Source organism: Pagrus pagrus (genome assembly GCF_965226575.1).
Source record: "Pagrus pagrus genome assembly, chromosome: 14".
NCBI lineage: Eukaryota > Metazoa > Chordata > Actinopteri > Spariformes > Sparidae > Pagrus > Pagrus pagrus.
In genome coordinates, this window is record NC_140198.1 from 11015025 (window position 1) to 11026188 (window position 11164).

The 11164-nt window shown below is 41.8% G+C and overlaps 1 protein-coding gene across 1 annotated transcript; it reads right to left on the bottom strand.

Annotated features, from left to right (window-relative positions):
- Positions 1-830: 830 nt before the first annotated feature.
- On the bottom strand, positions 831-9714 carry grxcr2 (glutaredoxin and cysteine rich domain containing 2). The gene is made up of 5 exons (XM_084372963.1): positions 9231-9714; positions 8665-8848; positions 7530-7639; positions 4614-4841; positions 831-2052 (listed from the first exon to the last, which is right to left on the bottom strand). The coding sequence occupies exons 1-5, from the start codon at positions 9285-9287 to the stop codon at positions 1879-1881; spliced, it is 753 nt and encodes a 250-aa protein (XP_084229089.1). The 5' UTR covers positions 9288-9714; the 3' UTR covers positions 831-1878.
- Between the last annotated feature and the right edge of the window lie 1450 nt (positions 9715-11164).

The window sequence follows — 11164 nt, forward strand, 5'->3', positions numbered from 1 at the left end:
ATGCTCACCGCAAGACAAGCACAAGATGACTGTCACGATGGCTTCACTGTTTTTATAGACTAGAGTTGCTGCTTTCAATCATAACACATTAGTTGTTGTGGACATTTTGGGTTGTTGTTGATGTTATATGATAATCAATAATAACCCAATATGAAATCGACTAGAATGCACTCAGTAGATGCATGCCTGACAGTCCACTTTACACCTAATCCAATATCAAACTCCGTAGCCCTATATACCTCTTAATGTTAAACAACCCATAACCACCTTAACCATAATTTAAGATCACCAGATCCAACTTAATACCCCATATTTTTTTCCATCAAGATCAACGCTTTACTCCCTGAGAAATAATTCAAATGTCTAAAAATGCCCTACTCCCAGGTGCAGTATGTAAGAATTCATACTCAAAACAAGTAGTGGGCAGCATATGACCAGATTAACAGCTAACTGCTGTTTACTGTAGTCGTAATTTGCAAGTTAGCTCAGTTAGCAGTGCACCTAGCGGTCGGGACTGCGAACTCGGAGCACTGCTAACTTGAAACTCATATTTCTTCATATTCTGATCAGAATTTTTGTTAATTTTTTGATGTTTTCAACTAAAATCTGTCCTTTAATGATTTGCACCAAACATAAACGGAGTCTATTCTGGGCCGAGACCCATCCTCCATCCAACTTTCATGGAAATATGTTCAGTAGTTTTTGTGTAAACCTGCTGACAAACCAACCAACAATCTAACAGGAACCGGTGAAAACGTCCTCTTGGTGGAGGTAATAAAGCACAAGTTAGACAATAAAAGAGGACCCATTGAAAATTAAGAGTTTTTTTTTTTTTTTTTATTACATTCATATACCAAAACTGTGTGGATAAAGCTTTGAAGCAGGTTGGAATGGCAATCACCTGAGAATGGGACTACTAATTAAAAAGAACATCATCATAATCGCCATCATTTAACCCCCTTAGCAGGTCAGTGTAGTGTCATTTAATTAGCCGTTCTTCCTTTCTTCTTATGTCTATATCATCTCTAACTCTTTCACAATAAAAATACTAATATATATATATATTTGACCTAATTTTAAATAACTTCTAACTTCTTTCCTTATTAACAACAGTAGCTGTGGTTAGCTTAATTTCATCATGCTAACCACTGCGTCTGTGTCAGAGGCTTTGCCATTGTTGGGCTGAGTGTACTTTAATCGTGGGTCAAATTTAATTTCTGTTATTAAAATGTATGAAACGTTCTCCTTTTGACTCACTCGCTCTGTCCTTTCACTCTCTCTTTCCATCTCAAACTCTTTATCATACAGTCTCTCCTTCACTCTGTTTTGAAAAAAAAAAAAAATGAAAGCATCAATTACCCTCGTACTGTACATCACGTTGGGATATAAAAGGCTTCATTCTTCCCCGTGAACAAAGAGTGGAGATAGGAAACAGGGCAGCCTTCCCAGTAGATGAAATAAAAGGCAAAATGTTTGCATCGTTTTAATTAAAATGATAAGTCCGTCGTAAAAACCCAGGTTTTATCAGGGAGGAGCGCGCGGATGCAAAATAATGTGACAACAAAAAAATGATTATGTGTTTGTGTTATCTCAAGCCATGTTCACTGCACACAGTAATTGTATTTTATGATTTTGTGCCCGCTGCACAGCCACTATTCCCCTTTCCAGTGATGGCTTATGTTTCCTAGTAGTGCTCTGTAACACCCCACCAAGAACATTTTGGATTAGAGCAATATTGCGTCCGAGACAATTCTGACAAACCGATAGCACATCGGGCATACGCACACACACACACACACACACACACACGCAGCTACACACTCTCATTCACTCGCTCACTCCCCCTCTCTGCCAGACATGGGAGTCAGCCAAACAGTGCTATTTGCTGGAGCAGGACTGGCACTTTTCCAGACCATGGGGGTAGCAGGCTTGGCAACGCAGATCACTGATGGACTCGTTGAAGCGGTTCGCCAGCATGGACAGCTTGCTACCGTGACACAGAGAGCAGGGAGCGCAGCCCGAACCGCCACAATGCTGACAGCTGTCGGCCTCCTGGAGAAAGACGAAACACATTAGAGGAGAGAAGAGGAGGAGGAGAAGGAGGAGGTGAAAGAGAGGATCTGTAAGGTCAGGTAAAGGGTAAAAAAGGGGAAAGAAAAATGGGTAAGAAAGACTGGAATGGCAAGTTTGGGAAGCGAGGCTGACATTAGGTCAGCCATGTCTTAACAATTGTTGTATATTATGTGAAATGCATGCCATTTTAACTTGCAACACCTTTAGCCAGTTAATTAACAGCATACATCAGCTATCTGCTTTAACTGGCCTGCCTGCTGGCACACACTAAACAACCCTAACGACACAGAAGATTTTTTTCAGGGTTATTTATAATCAAAAGCCTTTGGTAAGAAGCTGTGTTGCAGGATAATGTACAGCCAGCCGGTCATTTTTACAGCCAGCTGGTCATTACTGGTAAAATTTACAGTAACGAGCAGCTGCCTGTAGATTATCTACAGCACGAAGGGTGGATAGTAACCAAGGATGTGCGATGAGGTAATATTGAAATCTTTATAAACAACTGGGAGTCGTTAAAATCTTTGCACGGTAAGGTCTGTGAATTCTCCGGAGGATCCAGTAAATGTTCGCTGTTCAGTGCCACAAATCAAATGCTATTCATATTTAAACCGTCCCAAAATTGAATTGTTTTTGTTCTCTGTTATCATCTTTTCTTGTTAGAAAAAGTACTTTTGCATCCAAACTGTACTCACATACATGTATTCACTATGAACTTGTTGTGTCGTCACCTTAAACTGCAGAAACAGAAAGTGTTTCAGTTAGGCGTTAGCTCTTTTAGCTGTAAGCTATTAGCTATATTAGCTATTCATGCTGTAGCTGTTAGCTCCCTAACCAAACACAATGCAGCCAAGCCAAGCCCCTGGGAAGAGCGCCAGGCTTTTTCGTAGTGGCCAAACCATGTATTTACAACATCACATGATGCACTGGGGCCCAAAAAGACATTTTCCCATAAGCTTACATTGTGAATGAAATGGCTGTAAAACAGTGGATAAAAAGTTTTGAACCCACAACCACCTGCAAAATAAGTCATTGTCATCATGATTTGAGCCATTCGGTGTGACAAAATTGGGAAAGTCTAGAAGAGCCGCACCTTTAAACTATTTTATTCACATCCAAGTTAACCGGCCACTAAACTGGAAGTTAGCCAGCACAGTCAGCATTTTATACCCAGGAAGTCAGGCTTTTTTGGCTTCATGCGCCACTGGGCAGCTTTCATAGGAATGACTGGGGCTTACAGCTAATTAGCCCTCCTCCTGACGATTTCAACACAGATACTGTTCACAGTGGAACATTATCAGGGTAAAAATAGGGTGCGTCCTCCTTAAATAGGGAGTTTACTGCAGCTTCCGTTGCACATTATGTTGTAGTCAACGCTAGTTTGAGTTTGTCATTTTATAAGCGATACATATACATTCATTCTCTCCAGGTTGACAGGACACCACTAGTTTCAAGCCCACAATAACCAACCATTTGCTCATTTACCATTTGCGGCTGAAATGCCCAACATACAGCCAATGAAGGGTGTCAGCCCTTACTAACTTTCACTGAGTTTTCAAAAAACACAGAGTTGTGTTTCAGTATGGTCCATAATTGACTTTCTGCATCGCTGCAGCTGTTTGATGATTTTCGAACAGTAAGGAGCCGCAGAAGTCAATCTGGCCAAGGTTCATAAGACAAATCTGCACACAAGCCTTGAAAGTCGATGCTTACGCTCAGTGCATCAAAACCTCCATCAGTCTAAGCTGCACATAGAGTTAGTGATGTGATGATTAGCTGGTGTAACGATTGTGAAATCCAGGTTGTTGCAACGGTTGCACAATTTGTGCACATACGAAGGATAAATCTAATTGTGTGTTGCAGGAAAAAATTTACTACCTTGGAGTCTGGGCAACAGGGGCGAAGATGATAAAGGAAAGAAAGTAACAAAGAGGAGTGAGATTGCCAAATAATGGAAAAACAAAAGCTGAGAATGAACTTTTTTTTTTTCTGGAGGCAGAGAAAATGAGAAAATAACGAGAGAGGTGAGAAAAGAATGGAGGGAGTGAGAGAAAGAGAACGGTAATCAGCCAAGGAGGTGAGAGGGAGGGGATAATAGCGAGCTGAGTATCCTTGCAGGCTGGCAAGTGGCAGGCAAATGCTGCAAGGGCAGAGTAAAACTGTGGACTCATCAGTATCTGTTCACAGTTGACAGATAACACGAGGACAATGGTATGGTAGTTGTTACAGCGGGAGGGGGCGACGGGGAAAGAAAAGAGAAGGGGCGCAAATAAGGTAGCAGTTACACGGAAACGGTGGAGATTGCGGGACGAGAATAAACACCCCTCTGTGAACAGTTACAAATTACAATAATATGGCCACACAGGCCATCCTGCAGTTATCCTCTCGAGAGGAAAGATAAAGAAGAGAAACGGTGGCTGGAGACATATGCAGAGAAAGAGAGACGGGGGAGGACATGGAGAGAGTGAGTGTACCAAGAAACAGAAAACAGGGTGATAAAACTCGACCACACCGCTGAGAATAATTTGGCCAAGGATCATTACCTTGGGCTCTGTGTCGCTGATCCGTTTCTCCTCCTTCTTCTCCTCCCCGTCTTGTGTAAGAGCTTTAGCCTTCCTCCTGCTCCCCCTCTCCCTCGCCTTTGGGTACCCCTCCAAGTCCACAGGAGGCAATGTGTGGTGCCGCAGCGTTTCAGGCTTCCTCATCGGTGCTCGGATGATGCGCAGGTTGCTGGTGTAGATGATTATTTTGCCAAAGTCCAACACTGAGGACTGAAGGAGAGAAAACGTCAGTTAATAAGAACAACACCTGGTACTTCTTAACAATACGTATTTTAAATAGCCTTTTCTTGGACTAGATGGATATTGCCCTACATCTTGGAACACAAAGAGAGCGTGCCCACATTTAGCTGTAGGCTTTATGTGTGGGTGAGAAGAGGTTTTCTAGTTGAATGCAGCCGAAGAGTCACACTCCTAGTGCAAAACACAACATGCTCTGTAGCTGTGTTCTGGTCTTATTGAAGATTCTGAGATGGAGAACTGGAAGCAACTGTACTTCTTCTTTTAGCTCAGATATCCGAAATGATCTTTGTGAATTTTAATTGTTTTATGTATTTAACTCTAATCATACAACCAAGTTGGTCCCAAGATGAATCCCGACTCACTGCTTACTATTATACTATGAGTTGAGTGGACATTTTCTCAAAGGATGCAGAATTTGATGACCATGAAAATGCAAAGAAAGAGCACCTGCTGGTTCAAAAAGTGTTTTAACACGTTCTCACTCCAAAGCCATCGAATAAGGCAGCTGGGTCAGTGGCCTTAAGCTTCAAACTATGATGCTCTACCTACCCGTCTAGCATCAGCGTTGCACATGAAGGGCTGTGTGGTCAAGTTTGCAGGGACGCATAATATGCAACGTCCAGCTGGACTGGTACAATGAAGCTGGCTGACAAACATATGATTAGTCTGACTTTTGGATTGTTATTTACATTGTCAATCGGTTACAGTTTGGTAAGGTTTAGGCACAAAAACTACATGGTTAGGTTCAGGAAAAGATCATACATTACAATAACTAAGTTTGTACTAACATAGCGTAAGTTATGTCATTTACGTACGTTAGCTTAGTTACATTATTTAACAACTCACTCTGGATTCTTGGTAAGAAATGGGACACGAATCCTGGTCTTCAGAAGTAAAGTCCATCACATAACCCATCCGACCACCCCGACTCAAACTTTTCTCTATCATTATACTACTTCAAGAAGAGGTGCTAGAGGGGTAACAACAGAATCACACTAAGGGCCCGTGTCCACGCAGTGTTTTCATTTTCGGGCAGAAAAGCGCTGGCTGTGCACCCTGGAGCGCTGGGACAAAGCGTCTGCGCGCCGAGAGAAAAAACACTGCACATGCGTCTTGTCTCTATGACAACAATATCTGCCGCTGTATGATCGACACTGCACCTTTGTGCTTTATTTTTATTTGACTTCAGGACAAAAGAGCAAGGAGGATGTGGGTGCATGACCTGATCCATAGGAGACAAAAATAAGGTGAATATTAACGCCTAGGTCAAGAAAAAAGAAAAAGTGCGACGGTGATGTCACCAGCGTCTTTCTGAAAAGTTGAGAGATTTTCAACTCAGAGTGCTCGCTGCTGTAGATGCTTACTCCTCATTAGAAACAATTGAAAAAAAGACGCTGTTGCTCAAAATTCAGAGGTTAACTTCTACCTTGACGTTTTTTTTATGCTCACAAGCTTGTACCTTCAACTTTTTACTGAAGAACTAGATAACGCATTGTTTTGTGTTTTGTTGGTGGTCTAACTGTAAGAACTTTCTCTCAGTGAAACATAATAAAACAGAGAAAGAAAGCGCTGAAGTCATAAAGGGAGGAACTCATTAGACCTTGTACAGTAGGGATGCTCCTCGAGGACCACCGCGCGATCCTTTTAATAATGCCCTAAAAAAGATCAACTAAATCCAGATTGCTGTTTTGCGCAGATAAATGTGATAAATACTGGCCTTGGTCACCAGGGCCGAGCGTGCCTTTGTATAGAGGATAAAAGAACGAAACTGACACTGAGCCAGCAGGCGCTGTCGCTGACCTCCCTCTCAGCCTGCTGCACTAATGAAGCCGCTGCCACAGCATCTCAGTAGCAGTGGCTTTATCCTGTCAGATGAACAGTTTTGTTGCTGTTATTGTTCCACTTGAATTGGTCTGCAATTTCCGCCGAACAGCGTGCATTTGATTCTTTAATTAACCAAAGACTCTTCCCATTTTCTATTTTGAGTCTCGATTGCTTGTTCTGTTCTAAAGATGTATGAATTATTAAATCACTTTGCATTGGCTGGTAATTGTGTTGATCGTGTTTATTTTGGTGTGTCAGTTTGTTTTCAGCATATGTAGACGAGCTATGCTCTGTGGGGTATGACAAAAACAATAACAACTCTTCCAGAGAGCTGTGATACTGTGCTTTCTTATTATAATTCCCTTTATGTAAGTATATAGAAAGAGACACTGCACAATGATCATGCTCCAAAATTAGTCATTTACGATTCAAAGGGTGTAAGATAACAACAAACTTCCTTTTAAGGTGTTAAGTGGCTTTTTATGTAGGTGTTGTTTGAAATAGCAGGCAGTAATTCAAGGCATCACGTCCATAAATAAATACTTATGCCTACACTCCCAATAAATTGAGATGCAGCCTATTGTTTAAGTTCTAAGATCACATTAAAATAAACTGTTACCATAATGGACATTTTAAGTAACATTCACCAGAATCTTATTATTTTTGATTCCAGTTCATTTGAGCTGCACTTGAGAATGAATTAAGACAATCAGGAGAGTTTTTAGTACTTGACATTCAGACAGACGAAAACTGACACTGCGAGTGCGAAATCTAATCAAAGCTGATCTTGATTAATATCAAAATTAGGCAAAATCAAAATTATGAAGCACTTACTGTGGCATCCCCCTCTGCATCCTCAGTCTGGCCTGCAGCAGGCTGGTAGCTGCCCATTCCTCTGTATACGTTTATTCTCTGGGCAATGAGCCCTGTTGGAGGATAGACACCTGGAAACAGAGTAAAACATGTTGACAGGATAGAATGAGGACTTAAAGGTTAGAGACTCAAGTCCCGGTTTCATCCAGAAATTGGGCATATTTTTTAGATGCTTGTCAGGATCTTGCAAGTCATGCTAGACGACAACGACCAATCACCCAAGTTAGGAGGTGTTAGCCAGCATTGCTTATAAAGTACATGCAACCAGTACCTCTAGTTACTGGTTGCAGCAAGGACATATAACCTCCCTGTCAAACAGCTAATTGTTAATTTTACACTTAGGTTAAGGGTCCAGATTGTTTAGTCTCATTCCCAAGACTTGGCTTGGTGCCAACAAAAATACTTGGTTAGGTTTAGGGAACAAACATACTTGGTTAGGTTTAGGCAACGAAAATACTTGGTTAGGTTTAGGGAACAAACATACTTGGTTAGGTTTAGACAACAAAACTACTTGGTTAGGTTTAGGGAACAAAAATACTTGGTTAGGTTGTGGCCGTGTGCATCTTTTTCCAATCTTTACCCAAGTCGCTGACAAAAATATGATTGGTCAGTTGCAATTATGGCCTTTGAGCAATATTAATTATGACGTCCCAGGAAAAACTCTGCATATCAGATAATGTTTTCAACTCATGACTTCTCCATCAAAAAAAATGACTGGAAACAAATGATTACATATATAGAAAATGCAACACGTCTAGCTGATGTGTGGGCTGTTGAGCATGTAATGTAGCCATGAGATGTCCCCAATCATCATTACTATGATTACTGTAACGCTTTGTATCTTAGATGATTTTCTGGTAGTTTTCATTTCAACACACACACACATACAAACCCTCTGTACAAGACATCTCAGTCATACATGATCATTATTACTATGACCACAAAAACATGCCCAAGTAATTTCATGGGAACCACTCAGCTGTATAGGCTGGAGTACCGTGTAATATCTTGTTGGTTTCCCTGGTTACTAGCTTCCATACTGTCCTGATTATAAAGACACAGTGGGAGAGTATGTTACGCAATAATAAAAACCCACCCTGCTGGTCCCCCTGAGCATCCTCAAACCCACAGAGCTGCTCCACCTCCAGGTGGCTGGGGGGAATCTTGCGGTGAACAAAGCTGTGAGGGTATTTCTCCTCTGGACTTTCCAGCTCCTGACCGTCCTCGTACACGTGCTTCAGCACCCGACCGCTGTAGGACGACGCCAGCTTGAACCTCACCTGTGGTTTTTGGTTGAAGGGAACACAGGTGACAAAAGTTTTACATGCTGAGGAGATGCGCTGGTATGTTAACTACTGCAGTTCAGCTCATGAGCAACAAAAGGGAGATTTACGAGTAGAAATGTTTTGGTTTATGCATTTCAACATACAAGCTAACTTCCTGTTTCATTCCCTCTTTCAGTTTGCAGTTTGACAGCATCAGATGTAGTTTAAAGCTGATCTTCAAACACACCGGACTCACTTGGTTGTGTGCTACAGTATCAAGCAATATGTCACTGATATAAAGCATAAAATAATAATTTAAACAGAAAGCTCGGCAGTGACCTTAATATGTGTCTCACTCAACACAGTACATCTATAAAAGCACTTCAAAACAACTCACCTTTCTGGGCTTGGTGCCTTCATAGCGTTGATTCAGTTTTCTCTGGAGCTCCTCCATGGTGGCCGATCGAGTAGCGGACGCTGAGAGACCGTCAGTCCATCCAAAAAAGCTCCTTACGGAATTGACATCAGCTGGACACCGCGGTGCCTGGTGTGATGAAAGAAAGCAAGGGCGGATGGATGGACGAAAAAATGGATTGATACACAGCTTGATGGAAGCACAGGGTGGATGAGAGCCCAACTGAAGAGCCGTGTGATAGGAGTGGGTGGAAGACCAGATAAAGACAGAGATAAAGCTCTCTCTGTGTGTCCTGCCTCCTGAGTTTGCCTGCACCTGCTGTTTTAAGGGACCACCTTTCTAGTTCGCTGCGCTAAATTATTCACAGCAAGATCGTGTGTACAAAAGCGTGGTTGGGAAACCAGAAGCTCCGTCATCAAATAATTATGACGACCAGAATAGAAGGTAGTTGGAGCCTGAGTGGAGCACTCTGTATTTGTGTGTGTTTTAGGAAGAGTGAGTCTGTGTGTGTGTGTGTGGGAGTTGTTTGATAGTTGTAAGACTGCCTGTCATTGGACAGGAGCCGAGTGCATCAGTGTAAATACAGTACAACATGACATTTGATGTTTGTTGCTATCGTACTGAAAACCTTTGCCTGCATCAAAATATGTGTTATTACTAAGATTGCCCATTTGTGTTGTGTGGTTGTTCTTAGTCGAGCCCTCAAATCCAGCCTTACTTCATGACTCGGTGGAGGCTCAGTCAGTGTCTTTGAAAGTCTGATCTAAAGAGCGCCTGTCACAGTATCTCAGGTATGTAAAAGTTTTCATTCACCTGAGAACGACTGAGAAGTTTTCTCCAGCAGACAAAAGCTCAGGGACCTCGTCTAGAATCCAACAAGATTCAAAGACAAATCAAACAGAGTTATATCAGGAATTGTAGCTCTTTAGATAAAATAATACAAAATATGAGAAAGTTACTTCAGCCGAGACATTCAACTGAGCTGATATACCAAAATGTGCTTGACACTGCATACATGTCAGTAAATCTACCCCAGAATTATTTTAGTTATTCTAACAGTTATGATTAGTTAAAAAGAATAGGTTTACATGCTTCAGTGCGTACTGTTGAGTAATGCAGCGCTATATTCCCCCACCAGTCTGCTCTGATTGGTCAGCTCACACATGCCTGAGCCAGCACAGGACTTAGGCGAGTCACACCATGACGTTGCTCTAGTACCAAATTCCTCCTTATTTAAAAACTATCCCCCAACTGCAGCTCAGCAAGAAGCAATATGACAGAAACATGACTTCTGGACTAAAAAGACTGTAACTTTTGAAGAAACCAATTTCATTTGTCTCACTCGGACTACTGAGGCCTTATAATGGCTTTGGCTGAACTTTGAAGTGAGTTTTGAAAATGGACTGCTGATTTTGTCGCGCATCACTTACACTGAAAACACTTTACAAAGGATCTCTTTGACACCAGTACGGACAAGAGGAATGATTGAATGACCATTCACAAGTGCCAAACAGTGGCTGGGATTGGTTATCTACAACCCAAATAAAGCAATTATAGTCTAATCATAAGCCTCTGGTTTGCAATTGTTTTTCTATTTAATGCTCTCATCATAAGAAAGTATCATTCACACATCTAATTTTGCTGTTTGTCATTTCCAGATTGGCCTGTCTGCCTCTTATTAAGGCTAATAGGGCATGATTCATGCTGTCAGCCTCCTCTTAAGCATCATTTTATCACGAGTTCAGAGACTAATTTAAAACTTCAATCACATCCATTAGGACGAGTGCAGAAATTGAATCCTGCGTCACTTTCTCCTGAGGTCACACCCTGTCGTCATGTCTTGGGCCTCGCGGTGTGCGTGTGTGCATCGGTTTTGTGTTTGCGAGCGGCCAATATCCAATCCACAAATTCCATTG

Excerpts from the sequence above, each read along its gene's own strand:
- grxcr2 (XM_084372963.1), bottom strand. The coding sequence starts at position 9,287 with ATGGAGGAGCTCCAGAGAAAACTGAATCAACGCTATGAAGGCACCAAG. Across the intron at positions 7,640-8,664 it reads TGCTCAGGGGGACCAGCAGG|GTGTCTATCCTCCAACAGGG; the intron begins GTGGGTTTTTAT and ends CTCTGTTTCCAG. Across the intron at positions 4,842-7,529 it reads ATGCAGAGGGGGATGCCACA|TCCTCAGTGTTGGACTTTGG; the intron begins GTAAGTGCTTCA and ends TCTCTCCTTCAG.